This window comes from Pleurodeles waltl, chromosome 1_1, assembly GCF_031143425.1.
Source record: "Pleurodeles waltl isolate 20211129_DDA chromosome 1_1, aPleWal1.hap1.20221129, whole genome shotgun sequence".
Taxonomy (NCBI): Eukaryota; Metazoa; Chordata; class Amphibia; order Caudata; family Salamandridae; genus Pleurodeles; species Pleurodeles waltl.
The window spans coordinates 836,906,397-836,924,249 of record NC_090436.1 but is presented as its reverse complement, the minus strand read 5'-3'; the positions used below and the strand labels follow the sequence as shown (position 1 = coordinate 836,924,249).

Sequence of the window (17,853 nt, the reverse complement as noted above, 5' to 3'; positions counted from 1 at the left end):
ATACTGCTAAATGCGGTTTTCACAATGGCAAGGCCTATCCTTCCCATGCAATAACATGGGGATTGCCTTGAAATATCTTTTAAGTGCAGTTTCCCCCTGGGAGATGATATAGTTTGGGGTCTCTGAACTCACAATTAAAAAATACATCTTTTGATAAAGTTGTTTTTTTGATTGTAAGTTTGAAAATGCCACTTTTAGAAAGTGGGCATTTTCTTGCTTAGCCATTCCATGCCTCTGCTTGGCTGCTGAATCCACGTCTGGGTCAGACTGACAGTTGGGCTTTTTGTGAATTAACTCTAGACAGTAACACAAAGGGAGCTGAAGTTTGTCCTGCATGTCCTGATGGGTCTTCCTGGGCTAAAGTGGGAGGGAGATGCTGACACCTGCACTTGAAAGGGCTGTGCTAGACCTCACACAATTCAGTCTCCAACCCACTAAAGCAAGGAAGAGGCAGGGTCGTGTGCACTAAAAATACTTTCTTTTGAAGTTTGCCTACTTTAAAGGCAGAAATGGGTTTAAGTATTGGACTGCTGACCCACAACTTCAGAACACTCCTGGATTGAGGACATTCTGCCTTGGAGAAGAGCTGGATGCTTGAGGAGGACCTGACACTCTGCCTGTTGCTTTGCTGTGCTAGCCTTCTGCTACTGCTTCTGCCCTGGGAGTGAAAGGACTGGACTTTGCTTTGTACATCCTAATTTCCAAGTTTTTCAAGGGTTTGAACTGAGCTTGCCTCTGGTTGTGAAGTCTCAGGGACATCAAAGACTTCATCTGCTAGTGCCTGGGCTCTTCTGCTCATAGCCCTGACTTGCTAAGTGGTGCCAAATCCAGTCCTTGGGCCCTTAGACGTGGAAGCTTGTAACCTGAGTTGTAATCCATGCACAGGGGCCGTTGCAGTAGAAAACTCAACACAGCACCTGTACTGGGGCTGAAGATTTTACACAGCTCCTGTCTTGCAGCTGCACAATCTATGCATTGCCTGCTTCAGCACAGATCCATTGTTGCCGTGCATCTGGATTTTCTGCACATCGTCCCTGGGCGTAAAATCTTCAATATTAATGCATGGACCAGAGACTGTGGCCGTGATTTACACTTTTTGACGCAAACCTTCGTTAGCGCAGGTTTGCGTTAAAAGGTTTACCGCCAGCTGGCGCCATTCCTGGATGCCTGCAGGGTGTCATATTTAAGGAATGATGCTAGCCGGCGGTAAGGCCTGATTAGCATCAAAATACATTACGCTAACCGGGTGGGGGAGGCGTAGGGGAAACAGGAGGCTGTGCATCAAAGAATGGTGCTAGTCAGGTTAGAGTCAGAAAAATTACTCTAACCTGACTAGTATAATCTTTGGTGCACATCCCCCATGGATATGACTTCTGTCTTAGTAAAGACACAAGTCATGCCCCCATGCCCAATGGTCATGCCCAAGGGACTTGTGTCCCCTGGGAATGGCCATTGGGCACCGTGCCATGGAGGGAGACCCAAGTTAGGCCCCCCAATGGCACTTTACAAAAAAAAAAAAACTTAACCCCCCCATCCTTAGGTTTCCTCCAGGTGTGGGTATGGGTAGGTGGGGGTGTCCCTGGGGGCAGGGAAGGGCACCTGTGGGCTGCTTCCATGGTCTCCGACCATGGAAATGAGCCCTCAGGTCCCCTAATGCCTGCCCTTACCCAGGCATTAAATAATGGCCCTAAGCAAGCTTAGGGCCATTATTTAAGGGCCTCCTCCTCCGGTGCATGATTTTTGCATGGGAGGATAAATAAGGTGCTAAGGCCTTAGAGTCATTTTTTGCCCGGGAACGCCTACCTTGCATCTCATTGATGCAAGGTTGGTTTTCACAGTAAAAAAATGACGTTAACTCCAATATTTTGACGCTAGATGGGTCTAGCGTCAAAATATAATTATGGAGTTAAGTTTGCGCCGGATCTGCGTAAAAAAAAAATTACACAAATCCGGCGCAAACAGAGTTTAAATATGCCCCTATGTGTCCCGAACTTGACTCATCATCCTTCTGTGGGGAAAGAAACTGTGCATCACCTGCCCAGCGAGGAAATAATCAAGTAAGGAATCACTGCATTACTTGCTTTTCTGCCGCATCACCTCCCTTGCGTTTTTTTTTTTTTATACTTAACAGGTACTTTGTGTGAAAGCAATGCAATCATAGACTTTTATGGGTTAAGACTCTTTTAACTTTAAAAAGTAACATATTTTCTTGTATACGTTGGATTTTTGTTGTTTTGGTCTTGTTTGATTTAGATACATATTGTTTTTTTTCTAAACTGGTGTGGAATCCTTTTGTGGTGTTTTCACTGTGCTACTGTGTGTGTATGTACAAATACTTTACAGATTGCATATGAGATAAGCCTGAATGCTTGTGGCAAGCTACCAACGGGGTGAGCAGGAGTTATCAGAGCTGTGCATCTCCCTTACAATGACTAGAGTGAGAGTCCCTACTTGGACAGGGTGTAAACTGACTACCAACTAACGACCCCATTTCTAACACTGGTGGTCAGCGGTAAGGATAGGACTTGTATGTGTACTTGACATACAGTGATTGGTGTACACTACTATTTTATTGCAGAGCATTACACAAGATACGGTTTTTCTCTTGGATTTTTCTTTGCTTTTATTATTTTCCTTTTTGGGATCTCTCTGCCTCTTTAAACTTTGCCCCTTTGGTGAACGTTGTCTCAGCCCGGGGAGCCATCACAAGTTGCTACAAATGTGGTGTTTGAACTGGAGAAGTTGAATATCTATAATGTACCTCAGCTCAAGCAGTTTTGTAAGGAATTCAAGTGTCCAATCAAAAGCTCCACCAAGAAAAGAAGGAGGAGCTGCAAAAGGCACTGAGGGCGTGGTTGGCAGTAAAAGAGGCTGAGGAGCACACAGCGGAGAATGCTGCTATGGATGAGGAGGTGCAGAGCGTACATGATGATTTGATGGATAACTAGGACCTGCCTGGAGGGAGGGCCTCCAGGGCAGGCAGCAGTGTTTCTTTTAAGGGTATGACCACAGAGGAACTGAGGGACAGATAGGCACAGAGAAGGCATCCTTTGGGGCTTGAGAAGCTCAAGCTGGAATTAGCCAAAAGGGAGAGAGAGGCAGAAGCAGAGAAAATGGCAATGGCCATGGAGGAGAATAAAATGTTGTTAGCTCATGAGTTGCCGCTGAAGGAACTGGATCTAAAGAGCAGGTCAAGCACAGATGGTGGTAGCAGTCCTACAGTGCAGTCTGAGGGGAAGGTGCATATGCCCAATGATGTGGTAAAGGATTTTGTGGTGGGTGATGACATAGAGCAGTGGTTCGAGGGTTATGAGGTGGCACAGAAGATGCACAGGGTCCCAGAGAGAGATTGGGGGGCAGGCCTGTGGAAGGACATTTCAGTGGAATAGAGGGATGAGGTTCCCTTCTAGAAAGGACACCCTAACCAGGAGGTATGGTCCCCACCCCAGAGAGTTACAGGGGCAAGTTTAGGGAGCGTGCTAAACTTGGATCACAAACTTGGGTGGAGTATGTTGATTCTTTTTGCAGAACACTGAATGGTTAGGTAAAGGGCAGCAAGGTAACAGACTTCCAGGGGCTATACAGTTTGATTGAATGGGAGCACTTATCTGGTCGTTGATTTCCAGAGTTTTGCCAGCACTTGATTGACAGCAACCCTTTTTACCCCAGGAAGCTTGCCATGGAGGTAGACCACTGGCTCAGCACCAGGGTCCAAAAGAAGTTGTATGTGGGATACTCAGCCAAGGTTGGGCAGGGTCACTAATAGAAGAAGGAGGGGGGGACAAGAATAAAAGTAAGAAGTTCTCTAAACTAGTTCCCAGGGTAAGGATTCCCAGCCCCTTGTTGAGAAAAAGTTTTGATTCCCCTCAGGAAAGCCTGCAGGGAAGGGGCCCATCAAGTGCTTTGCCTGCAGTCAGGAAGGGCTCATCAGAGGGAGTCCCAAGTGTCCTAAGCAGGCAAAGCCCCCCAATGATGGACAGTCACTTAGGGTTGCGCTTGCAGAGGAGCTGGCCCCAATTAGTGTTGGGGAGCCAGCTGAGATAACCCTAGTCTCCCTGTGTGATGGTAAGGTGGTCCAGAGAACCCTTATGCCTGATAATACAAAGAAGTACAGGCAGTGGTTAACCATCAATGGGAGGCGGATGGAGGCTCTTAGAGACACAGGAGTCAATATGACAACAGTCCGCTGTCATCTGGTGTCTCAAGAACAGGTAATTCCTAATGTGGTCCACCACGTTGTGGCAGTGGACAACAGTGAGTGCCAATGCTTGGTAGCTCAGATTCCCTTAGAAAGGGGGTGGGGTCTCAGGTTCATTGAGGGTAGCTGTGAGTCCATCCATGCCTGTTGACTGTCTGCTAGGGAATGACCTAGAGCATACCACCTGGAAGGAGGTAGAGCTCACGGCTCAATTGCAAATATTAGGGTTGCCAGAGTGGGCGTGCGTGACCACATGGTCCATGGTCACTCGAGAGGGTGACCAGGAGGCCTAGGAGCCTGAAACAGTGGCCCAGGTGTTTGCCAGGAAAAAGAGGATCCAGGGGTGAGGGAAACCCACTACTGAGATTCTCACAGTCTGGGAGGAGGCTGAACCTGAGGGTAATGCCCCGGAACCTACAGGGGAAGAAGTAGCTGAACTGGGGGACCTGCCTGAGCTGACCTGTTGGAAGGTGGGTCTTTAGTTGTGTGTCCTGCACAAGTAATGGGTCCGCACATACGACCACCACTGGAAACCAAACACCCCATTGTAGCACTTGACCCTCATAGGGTAGCGTTGCTGAGCAGTCCAAGGCTTACTCAAGGGAGGTGGTGTGGGCTAGTAAGCCCCATTCACGAGCAGGTGAGCATGGCACTCAATAAATGATTGTCCAGTTTATGCTCTCTCTTTTAATAAAGTAAAAGTATGTTTATTACACACACACATTACTCAATACTATGCAACAATTTACAAAAATACACAAACTGATGGAATTGCTCTTGGATGAAATTGTGTAATCTCTCATGTCTTCCCCTGGGGGAAATCTAATCCAACAACCCACATGGCAAAGCAATCCCTGGTATGCCAATGCAACATTTGCCTGTAATGTAGAGTAAAAGCACCAAAATCTGAAGAATAAGCAAACTTACAGTGCAAGAGAGTGGGTATAAGTCTCATTACACAAATCAGAATTACCAGAAACATACAGAGACATGTTTAAATAATGTAAACAATAAACATTACTTTTGGATTATTTTTAGATTATCCTGGTGTAACATCATACACTTGATTAATCTGGTGTAATACCATTTTCCTGGGGCCAATGTGAGCTGAATACTGTGTTCTGGAAGACTTGGGCCCGCAAGGCCTTATGGGCACTATGCATATTTAATGAGCAGCTCTCCCGCTGTGCCAGGCAGAACCGCTCTACTTCCTTTCATGCAGCCTCTTGCCGCCGCTTTCCTCTGGCGATGGAGGGGTTTCCGGTCCCACTCGTGCATCCTCAGATGCTGGCCTCATTGGAGGGGAGCACAGGGAGCCTACCCCCGGCAATCTTCGTGTTTTTTGGGGTGGTCCGGTCCCACCTGGACACCCCCTTCATGCTGCCTCCTTGGTGGAGGGCAGCGTGGGAAGCCCACCCCCGTCTGCCCTCATGGTTGGGGGTGTCCGGTCCCACCCAGACACCCCGGTCAGGTGAGTGGTGTTGGGGAGCGGCTCGGGGAGCCCACCCCTGGCCGCTCCTGCCCGCTCCCCACATGGCCAGCACCTCCAGGTGCTGCCTCGGGAGCCGGCCTTTACGCTAGTATCTGCCTGCTTCTGCGGGAAGACCCGTGCTGCTGCAGTGGCCATCAGGGCTGCCTGGGAGAGTGCAACGGCACTCTTCCCTCCTCTCCTGCCGCAACGGGGCTCCCGGATGGAGTCCGGGGCCCCCTGGCCACTCTGGGGAGAGTGACAGTCTTGACCTCTTTGCAGGGCCCAGGGATGGGATCCGTGGCTCCTCTAGCCACATTCACGGGGGTGTGACGGCACCCCCGACTTGGTCTTCTGGTGGGGCCCCAGGATGGTGTCTGAGGCCCCAGAACAACCTTTATGAGGAGCATGACGGCACTCCCCAGCTTAGTCTTCGGCCACTGGCTCTCCCTCAGCCGGTGGCCATCTTCGCGGGGGACATGATGGCGTCCCCCGACTTTTCTTCTTGGTGGTGCCCAGAGATGGAGTCTGGTGCCCCCTTCCACCATTTTCACTAGGAGCGTGACGGCTCTCCCCATCTTCCTCGTCAGTGGGTCCTGAGATCGGGTCAGGGCCCTCTCAATATGTCTTGACGGGGATGGCAACTGCAGCCCCTGGCTTTACTTCTGTTTGGGGGCAGCCCCCGGGCCCTGGCCCACCCCAGGGGCATCGACCGGATCAGCAGTGGAGCCCCACGCGCTTCGCTGCTCGCTCAGAAGTAGGTCAAAGGTCACAGATCTTCTTTGGATATCTCAGGCCCCTAAGGGCCGATTTGGATGGTTCTAGTGTCGTTTCGCTCCTGGTGACAAGCCCTTGCCACCAGGAGCACTCTCCTTAGGCCTCCTGGCCTAGAAGGGTCCCAGATTATAGGGAGCAAGTCCTTCCTTTGGTGCCCTCCTTTCCTCCTGGGCAGCGCGCTCTCCTTGCGCCAGCCCAGTCTTTCCCCCAACTAGGCCTCAGGGGGAGTAAGAGGGGCAGTTTACCTGGGCCTGGCCTGTGCCTCGCTGGGCCTGAATTCCTTCAGGGGAAGAATCCCTGCCCCAGGGGGCCGTCAGGGGGTTCTTCTTTTCAGTTGTACATGACGCTCGTCTGCAGTTTCAGTCTCCAGAAGTGAAGCACAGCCAAGAGAGAGAGCTCTCCCCTGTGCAGGACCTCTGTGGGGGCGGATGTGTCCAGCAGACATGTACCTCTGGCCAATCCAGACATGCCACATTGCTTCCTTGCCCCTGTCCCCTTCTTCCTGCACTGTCTTCTGGGATAGCTCAAAAATGACGTCATCCAGGAGCTTGGGTCACATGAGCTCTGAAACTCAGCCCCTCCTTCCTAACATTCCTTTCAGGGCTTCTCCGCCCATTTCCTGGCAGGGGCTGACAGCTGGCTGAATGATGCAAGGCTCTGCTCAGGCAGCTGAATAGAGCAGTAATTGACCCTAATCGTGAGCTGAGCCAGAGAAAGATGACATCCCTGGATGACCCATAAGTTGAACAACTATGCTTTTGTAACCTACTGCATCACTCTTTTCAGACAGGTTACAGTGTACACTGGTGCGACTCTGGTCTCTGTGGGCCCTAGGGGACCTGAATTATGTCCTAGGCCACTCTTTCCTATTGACATTGAATGGGATGTCCCTACAGTGAAAAGACAGTAAGCACACTGATGTTGACATGTACTGGAGTGTCCCTACAGTAAAAATACAGTAAGCACACTGACTATCCCTCCTCTGTGTACACCCATCTCATGAGGCCTACTCCAGGTCACCACCCACTTTGCATAGTTCCTTCTGCCCCAGGCTCCCTAAGCGCAGTTCTTGGGCTGCACACGCCAGGAACGCTCCCCGCGCAGCCCTTACATGGGTGCACACGCGTGTGCACACATGATCATGTGCAACCAGCCTGGGGCTTCCTACTCTTGCTGCACCACAGCAGCCTTTCCTTAGCAAGGCGGCACCGGTGGTCACATGCGCAGTGCATTTTACCAGGAGTTTCCTGTGGGAAAATCCCTGATTAGAAGGCTCCCTCACAGTAAAAGGTCAAAAACAAGGTGGTCAAAAAGCGAAAAAATCAGGGTAGACCAGATGGTCAGAACCTTCCTCTCACATGACCCATTGGCAGGAAGGAGGCTCCACCAGGGAGGAGTTATGTGCAGCATAGAAAAATGTCCAACCCTTGAGAGCCTTCCGATGCAGGCTGGGGCCCAGGCAGCTTGTTACACTTCTGGATCTCACCTGATTTACTAGGAGAAATATCTCCTGTACAGTAAACCTAAGGTTGCTGGGCCTGGGGTAGCCCATGTGCTGGTGGTAAGTGTTTAAGAGCCTTTCTATTGGGTCTGGCTCATGATTTGCCACTAGTAGGTCATTTGGAGCAGCACAAGATTTTTGACAGGCTTGACACCCACTTTTATTGGCCCCAAATGAGGAGGAACTCAGATGCATCTGCAGGACTTTTCAGATTTGCCAGACGAGTGGCACGTCTGGGAGGAGGTGCAAGGCTCCTCTTCAACCCTTTCCTATCATGTGCACCCTTTTGAGCGGGTGGGCATTGACATTGTGGGGCCTCTGGATCACACAAGAGCCATGGGCAACAAGTTTAATTGGTCTTGGTGACCCATGCCACCTAGGACCCAGAAGCTATCCCCCTGAAGAGGGTGACTGCGCCGACAGTGGCCAGGGCACTGATGGGGATCTTTGCATATGTGGGTTTCCCCAAGGAGGTGGTCCCTGCCCAGGTACCAATTTCATGTCGCTGTACACGAAGGCCATGTGGAGGATGTGTGGTGTAACATACAAGTTTAACCATAACCCTTAAGAGCATGATTATGGATCTCTCAGAACCCAGGAGGCGTAAGTAGGATGTCCTAATGCCATGCCTGTTGTTTACCTAAAGGAGAGAACCACGGAGTGGGATGGATTCAGCCCTTTTGAATTTCTGTATGGGCACTCTGTGAGAGGGCCTCTAAATTTGGTGAAGGAGAGCTGGGAGCAAGCTCCAAAGAAGCCCCGCCAGGATGTATTCAGTTACATGCTGGCCTTCAAGAGCCAGACAGCTCGCTTCTGTAAACTCAGTCAGGAGAATCTGGAAGCTAGCAAGGAGGACATGAAGCGTTGGTACAACCAGAATACCACTCTGGTTGAGTTCCAGCCTGGCCAGAAGGTGTGGGTGATGGCCCTGATAGAGCCATGTGCTCTCCAAGACCGTTGGTCTGGGCCTTTTGAGGTGAAGGAGCTCAAGATTGATGTCACCTACCTGGTGGACATGCAGATGTCTACACATGAACCTTCTCAAACCGCAATTTGAGAGGTCTTAGTTGACCATGCTCTTGGTCACGGATAATGGAGCGGAAGGGGAGAATGAACCTCTCCCCCACCTCCTGTCTGCCAAAGAACAGGATGGGTCAGGGGAGGGTGTGAACCTCTCCCCTACTCTGCCCCTAAAAAAAAACAGAAGGACATCACCAGTTGCTGGGGCAGTTTGCCTCTCTGTTTTCACTCACTCCTGGGATCACCCATTGGTGCATACATGACATTGATTCTGGGAACATTTCTACCCATCAAGCACAACAGCTTACAGAGTGACTAACAGAGTGACGAACAGCATCAAGTAGGGGGGCTTCATGATGCTGGAGCTACGGGTGATTGAGCACTCCAACAGCCATTGGTCCAGTCCTATGGTTCTGGTGCCCAAGGCTGCTCTACCTGGTGTCACACCTGAACTGAGATCTGTGTTGACTACTGGGGGCTCAATGCCGTCATGAGGACTGACACCCACCCCATCCTCCAAGCTGATGAGCTCATCGACTGGTTGGGAGCTGCCAAGTTCCTACGCATGTTTGATCTAACATCTAGGTACTGGCAGATTGACTTAACTGAGGGGGCCAAAGGGAGGTCAGTGTTCTCAACACCAGAGGTTCACTACCTGTTCCGGGTTATGCTCTTTGGGTTGAAGAATGCCCGCCCCCTTCCAGAGACTGGTCAACCAGGTCCTGGCTGGGCTGGAGGACTTTAGTGCTGCCTACTTGGGTGGCATTGCAGCGTTTATATCTAGCGGGGAGAGCCATTTTTACTACCTCCATGAGGTTCTGAGAGTGGTACAGAGTGCAAGCCTCACTATCAAGGCAAGTAAATGCCAGATAGGGCACGGGTCTGTGGTGCACTTGGGGCACCAGGTACGGAGCGGCAAGGTGGCACCCCCGAAGACAAAGATTGACACTATTCTGGCTTGGACGCCTCTCAAAACCCAGACAGAAGTGAGCCTTTTTAGGCCTCACTGGCTATTACAGGAGATTCATCAAGGGGTATGGCACTATTGTTGCCCCCTTGAAAGAGCTGGCTTCCAGGAAGCAGCCTCATCAGGAGATCTGGACAAAGGTGTACCAGACTGCTTTGACATCCTGAAGGAGGCCATGTGCACTGCACATGTATTCAAGGCTTCTGACTTTTCCAAGGAATTTGTGGTGCAGGCAGATGCTTCAGAGCATGGTGTGGGGGCTGTGTTCTAACAGCTAAACAAAGTGGGTCTAGATCAACCAGTAGCCTTCATCAGTAGGGGAATACTTTCCCAGGAACAGTGGTGGAGAGCAATAGAGAGGGAGGCTTTTGCTGTGTTCAGGGCACTGAAGAAGTTAAGACTCTACTTGTTTGGGACTCAGGTCGACCACCCGCCTCTCAGATGGCTGATGCAGATGAGGGGTGAGAATCCTAAACTGTTGAGGTAGTTCATCTCCCTACAGGGAATGGACTTTGTCCTGGAACAGAACACATCAACGTTGACGGTCTGTCCAGGTTCTTCGGCCTTAGTGAAGAGAACTCCCAAGGCGTTGGGTGGTTCTGCCCAATATCAGCTGGGGGGACATGTGTTAGACCTGTCAGCACTTGGCATGGTTTCTCCTGTACTTTTTACTTCTGACCTTCTGTTTTTGATCCTGTGCTGAAGTTAGTTTTTGCTGGCCTTAGGACTCTAGGCACTTTACCACTGCCGATCAGTGCTAAAGTGCAAGTGCTCTCTGTCTAAATCGGACCTGTGATTGGTTTTCTGCATGATTGGCATATTTGATTTACTAGTGAGTCCCTAGTAAAGTGCACTAGAGGTGCCCAGGGCCTGTAAATCAAATGTTACTAGTGGGCCTGCAGCACTGACTGTGCCACCCACATGAGTAGCCCTGTAAACATGCCTCAGACCTTCCACTGCATTGTCTGCATGGACAGTTTTAAACTGCCAGTTTGACTTGGCAAGCGTACCTACTTGCCAGGACCAAGCCTTCCTTTTTTCTACATGTAAGTCACCCCTAAGGTAGGCCCACGGCAGCCCCGTGGGCAGGATGCAGTGTATTTAAAAGGTAGGATGTGTACTGATGTGTTTTACATGTCCTGATAGTGAAATACCGCTAAATTTGTTTTTTACTAGGGCAAGGCCTATCTCTCTCTTAGGATAACATGGGGATTGCCTTGAAATATCTCTTAAGTGCAGATTCCCATTGGGAGCAGATAGAGATATGGAATGTGGGGTCTCTGAACTCACAATTTAAAAATACATCATTTGGTAAAGTTGTTTTTAGACTGTAAGTTTTAAAATGCCACTTTTAGAAAGTGGGCATTCTCTTGCTTAACCATTCTGTGCCTCTGCTTGACACCTGGACTGCAAAGGGTGTGCCAGACATTACACAATACAGTCTCCAACCCCCAAGAGTGTGGCTGGTGCAGGGCAAGGAAGAGGCAGGGTCTTGTGCACTACCTCAAAGGCAGAAATGCCTATAAGTATTGGACTGCTGACCCCACAACTTCAGAACAACCCTGGATTGAGGACATTCTGTCAGGAACCTGTAACTTGCCTGGGCTTGAACTGAGTGTACCTGAGTGTTGTGAAGTCTAAGGGACATCAAAGACTTCATTTGCCAGTGCCTGGGCTCTTCTGCTGAGAGTCCTGACTAGCTAAGTGGTGCCAATTCCAGCCCATCGGCCCTTAAAAGTGAAAGCTGGTAACCTGAATGAAAATTCATGCAGCTGAGCCATTACGGCAGAAAAATCAATGCATTGCATGCACTTCAGCTCAAAAATTGACGCAGCACCTGTTTTGCAGCTGCAAAATCGATGTATTGCCTGCTTCAGTCCAGATCTATTGTTGCTGTGTGTCTGGATTTTCTACGCATCGTCCCTGGGCATCAAATCTTCAACATCAATGTACAGACCTGAGTCTGCGTGCCCGCAAAGCGATGCATTGTCCTCCGGGGAAAGAAACGATGCATCGCCTGCCAGCAGCGGGAAGAATCAATGCAAGTCTCACTCATGAATAAGGAACCAAAGCATCACTTGCTTTTCTGATGCATCACCTCACTTGCGGCTATATTATTGACACTTACCAGGTACTTTGCGATAAAATAATGCAACAATTGACTTTTATGGATTAAGGGCCAGATGTAGCAAAGGTTTAGCGACTCGCAAACGGCGAAAAAATGCCGTTTGCGAGTCGCTAAAGCCACTTTGCTATGTTGAAATTCATTTTGCGAGTCGGAACCGACTCGCAAAATGCATTTCTGAGTCCCAAATAGGAAGGGGTGTTCCCTTCCTATTTGCGAGTCGCAATGCAATGTAATTCCATTTGCGACCGCAAATGCGGTTGCAAATGGACTCGCAGTTACCATCAACTTGAAGTGGATGGTAACCCAGTCGCAAACAGGAAGGGGTCCCCATGGGACCCCTTCCCCTTTGTGGCTGGCATGAAAAATAATTTTTCAGAGCAGGCAGTGGTCCAATGGACCACTACCTGCCCTGAAAAATACCGAAACGAAAGGTTTCGGTTTATTTTTCAAAGTGCAGCTCGTTTTCCTTTAAGGAAAACGGGTTGCACTTTGAAAAAAAAAAAACTGCTTTATTTAAAAGCAGTCACGGACATGGAGGTCTGCTGACTACAGCAGGCCTCCATCCCCGTGAGTGCCCTGAATCACTATGGGGTCGCAAATTGTGACCCACCTCATTAATATTAATGAGGTGGGTCTTTGCGACCCCATAGCGACTCGCAGACGGTGTCTGAGACACCGTTCTGCATAGCAAATTGCGAGTTGCAATTTGCGAGTCGGAAGGACTCGCAAATTGCAACTCGCAATTTTCCGTCTTGCTACATCTGGCCCTAAGACTCTTTTAACTTTAAAAAGTTAGTTATATCTTTTCTTGTGTATGTTGAATTTTTGTCATTTTGATCTTGTCTGATTTAGATAAATATTGACTATTTCTCTGAACTGGTGTGGAGTCCTTTTGTGGTGTTCTCACTGTGTTATTGCGTGTGTATGTACAAATACTTTACACATTGCCTCTGAGATAAGCCTGACTGCTTGTGCAAAGCTACCAAGGGTGTGAGCAGGGGTTATCTGAGCTGTGTATCTCCCTGACTAGTGTGAGGGTCTCAACTTGGACAGGGTGCACACTGACTGCCAACCAGAGACACCATTTCTAACAGCCATCCTGACCAAATGGGTGGAGACAAAGCTGTCACCTTCTAGATTGCACTTCAGTAGGGGCTGCCTCCTGCATTTGCAAAGAACTTCAAACTAACCTTTTGTCATCCCAAACTTCCTGGGACCAGGGCAGAGGGGAAAGAAATTCCAGGACCATCTGTTGGGGGCAAATCTCCAGAAGTTTCTTCTACTTCAAAGCTGGCACCAGGTATAAAAATAGGACCCTCAGCCCATTCTTCAGAACACTGCTGAACCTGTGGATACTACAGAAGAAGGACTGTCCTGCTGCCAAAGGACTGCCCTGCAGCTTTAAGCTTGCCCAGCTGTCTAAGAAGGAAGACTGGAGCTGCTTCCTTCATCCCAGGCTACCTCAGTGACTCCAAAGGTCAGTTAGCTGACTTCCTGACATGCTGCAACTGAGCCTGATTGTGCCTGCAACTGGACCTGCCTTACCCCTGCTGGCCTCTGCAAGAATGAGTCCCTGATTCCCCAAGAAGGACCGCCCAAGGTCCTGAGTAGCATCTGAGTGCACTCCTCTGAACACAAGGGAGAAATCCTGAAGTTTTGAGCTCTTTGCGCCCGCAAATGGGCTTCTTCGCCCAAATATCTTTCCACCTCCAACGACTGCCAATGTGAATCTCTGGTGAAGCAGCGACGACCTGCAGCACAAGATCTGCACTTCACGCTACAGCATCAACAGCCCGCAGTGACCTCCAATGCGAAGCATCAGGACCAATGGTCCGAGATGCCCTACAGGATCTTCGTACTACTGTGATGACCGCCTGTGAACCCCAGCCTACTCTTCATGCTAGCACGATGACCATCCGCAATGCTCTCCTTTCTACTGGAGGCCTCTTCCACCACAAACTGGACACTTCAGTCCAGACTTTCAGAATGTAACTCTTTCAGCTTGACTAACCTGACCCCTTGGGCTGTCCATGGGGGAACCTGCACTGCTCATGCCAAAAGCATGGGCAGTGAAGGGGCCCCCGGCACCCCATATCTGGCAGCCTTTGCATGGTGGTGAAACCGCCATGCAAAGGCTGGCAGACACTGGGGTCGTAATCCCCAGGACAGCACTGCTTGCAGCGCTGCCTTGGCGGATTAAGACCGCCGGCACCACCAGGATGTCGATCGCCGGAAACCTGGCAGTGCCGGTGGTCAGACTGTGGTGCTTTTGTCCTGGTCAAAATGTGGAGGACGGACCGCTGCATTGGCGGCAGTCCAACCTCCACCACGGCCCTGGCAGTCTTATGACCGCCAGAGTCATAATAACAGCCTGAGTCTGGCTCTGGGTCCCCTTTTTTCAAATTAGTGCAGAACCTGGATTTTTATTCTTCAAGTGGATGTGTTATTGTTTATTTTTTAATCTGTATCATTATCGTGTTTTTGATGTTAGCAATGTTTGTGTAGCGCCAATTCTTTACATTAAGTGCTTTTTATGCTGGGTGTGGTTTTAATGTTATGGAAATGATCTTGATTGATTGAATACTTTTTGATTGGTTACATGTGACATTCACAATGAGAAGGATAGAAATCTTGAAAATAAGAACATACAAAAACAAGTAGAACTGGTGTGTCACCTACACAGCACGGCAAACACAGTAAACTTAATACTGCAGTGCATGTGCCACAAACATACTGATAACAGGCAACTCAACAACATGGAAAAACAATATTACACTGTTTTCTTATCCTAACAAACAGTGGCAAAATGGAGGTACTCACAAAGGTTCTTGAGTAACACTAGGATTCAGCTACCACAGGGCTTCAGGAGCTAAATAAACTTGTTGCGCTATGTGGGTCCATTTCTTGGGCAGGGCAAACACCTCTAAAGTTCCACACTAGCCTGTAGCATAGCATTCGGAAATGTTCTTCCTCAGAACATCACCACATTTTATTTATTTTCTCATACCTATCAACCTTTCAGTAGACTCCAGAATATCATCCAAGTAATCTTCACAGGAAAACTGGAAAAAACAATGTGTGCATTTCTTGACCCCCTCTGGGTACACATTAGTGATTCGTCTTTCCCTAAGTTAGGTCACTGGACTTGTTCCAGAGGGAGGAACATGTCCTTAAGAAGCCTAACTTGGTGTATTACCTCCAGCTCTGATGGCTGTTTGAGTGCTTCATCTCCTCTAGCAATAGGTATATTTGTATTCCTTTTTTGGACCAATTGTTGAAATCTAGCACTTTGTTATGGCAATGTAGCTATGAAACCAACTCATACGCAGATGCTGAATAAATGGATGCAAATGATATTCTGAAGTTGATGGTTGCCACCAAAGTTGTAACCACTCCTAGGGATGCATGGCGGAAATACTCACCAGCACCACAACTTGTGACAAGCTGTACAGAGCACTCAATCATGAAAAACCCCTTCAGAATTAAATTTAGAGGAAATGCTGATGGTATCGCCACAAATAACTTCAAAAAGCAATCACTTAAGTGTTTATAAACAACAAACGTTTTTAAAACGTGTCACTTGCTCTGATATTGTTTTGCTGAAGCTGTATGTACCATAAAGAAACGCTAGGAAGACAACAGGTCACTTTTTGAAAGAAAAAAAAAATCATAGATAATGTTTTGAGCTGAATTTCCATTTGTAGTACACAATTTGTTTTCAATTCAAACATCAGCCCAAGAAAATGAAAAAGCAAATTACTTCACCTGCCCATCATCCTTTCTCATTAAAAGATTTAAAAAAATGTATGTAAAATCTTCCTACTCACTTTCAACTTCTTTTATCTTCATTTCCCATGGGATGCACGCAGTTTTGAAATTTTCAAAATCTCTTTTAAATTTAATCCATTTCTGAAAAACAAACACAATCACTTACCTATAGAATAGCTAAATGTGTGAGTTGATTCATGGTAGAAATGGTACAACTAATTTGTTAATGTGCTGCAAAACACTACACAAATTTCAGAAATGTAATAATAATGTCACTGATCTGAGGTTCTTATTAAACCTGTAGATCTGGATTCTGTAAAACACGCTATGTAGTAGCATTTCAACTGACCGTAAAAAGAGTATATAAGAGTCCACAAGATCATTCTCTTTCTCAAAGGCAGAGACAGAGGTGATGCATTACATGTCTGTGTCACATGCTCTTCATGCCATCGCCTTGTGTCAAGTATGCAGCTAGGACTTCGAAGGATGAGCCTTAGCACTGCTCCAGCCTGATGGAAAACATGAATGAGTTGGTTGGGCCAAAACAAGGACTAGTGTGGTATGTAATTGAGTACCTGGATAAATTGTTTATTGGCTACAACAGGGTTCCACATAGGTTGATTCAGTGACACCTCTTTTTCCTTTTCCAGTGGTGTGCAGCCTTGCCGTGCACAGCTGTATGCACATGAAGCAAGAGGGTAAGGAAATGCTTGATTATTCATCCAGCCTACTGTCAGACCATAAAAATGGCACTTCACTTGGTTACAAGAGCTAATGTCCATTGTTCTGTTACAAAAGTAGGGCCTAAATTCACATCCTACAGTTCTATGGCAGATCGACGGATGTCAGCCCTCTAAATCCAAAAGCAGGTCGTGCACACTGAGAGTACCAATGTGTCCTTCTTCTGTCAATCACACTGTTAGGTGATGCATGGCCTGCCATGTGGTGCAAAAATTGGGAAAAGAACCTAGGGAAGATGGCAAGGCAGAGAAGGATCTTCCTGAGCGGATTGTGTCATGAATTCTGTTGTAGTGTATATCATTGTGGGTTTGGGCTTATGGGTATATATGCACGTACCTGTATGTGTGCTTGGGTGTCTGCGCTTGTGCGAGTGTATGAATGTGTATTGGACACTGGAACTATAATATTGGCTGTGTCATAATGGTGGAAATTCTATGACCATTGGTGGCATTCATTTCATGATGGTAATCACTCCTTGTAAAGGGATGCCGCCGACATCACAGTGGTAATGCTTGAAATATTGTATGCATTCTTAGCATGATGGTGTTCACTGTTAACAACATATTACCCTGGAATAATGGTGGCAATTTCTGGCATAATGTAGGCATCCATGGAATTATGAACCCAATTCACAGCACAGTGCTTAGTCATCAACAAAATGGTAAATCCTGGTGTATTGTGGCAATTATGACATTTGCATCATCCATGTTGACTCGATCCAGGAGTTTTTAAAAAAGATCCAGCAAGAGGGCAAACGTTATAGGAGATTCTGCAAAATGCGATACACCATGTAAAGTTCAGGGCACCTACAGTAGCAACCATTGGCAAAGCCAATAGTTTTCGTCTACCAGAACTACTGCATTGCCAACATTTTTTAGCCATGCTGTGCAGCATCGCACTGCTGTGCAGCATGGCCTAAAAAAGGTGCAATGATGTAGCTGCCACTTCATATTGTAGGTGCATGCATTCATTCGACATGCATGCGTTCGCCTAGTGAATGGCCTAGAAAAAGGCACCGATCAAATAAGAAACGTTAACATGCAATGTAAAATAACAGAATAAATTAAGACTGTTAACTCTAGCACAATCGAAACCAGAAATTAAGCAGTGGGCACGTGGCTTGTGTATTCATTGTCAACTGTAAAGCAACCAGTGTCTTATTTTTTAAAAACGTTCTTATTAGACAATTCTGTTGCAGGCAGTATTGACATCATCCATTTTATCCTGAGAGCGTTATACAGGATGAGTAGATGTCAATTACAGAGACATTGTAAGTAATCTTATC

The 17,853-nt window shown here is 47.9% G+C and overlaps 1 protein-coding gene across 1 annotated transcript in view; it reads right to left on the bottom strand.

The window, feature by feature from the left end:
• LOC138301836 (transmembrane channel-like protein 2-A) overlaps positions 1-17,853 on the bottom strand; it is a 536,847-nt gene that overhangs the window by 366,118 nt on the left and 152,876 nt on the right. The window contains exon 7 of the mRNA XM_069242355.1: positions 15,887-15,968. Coding sequence (XP_069098456.1) covers positions 15,887-15,968 — 82 coding nt within the window. The remainder of the gene's footprint in view (positions 1-15,886; positions 15,969-17,853) is intronic.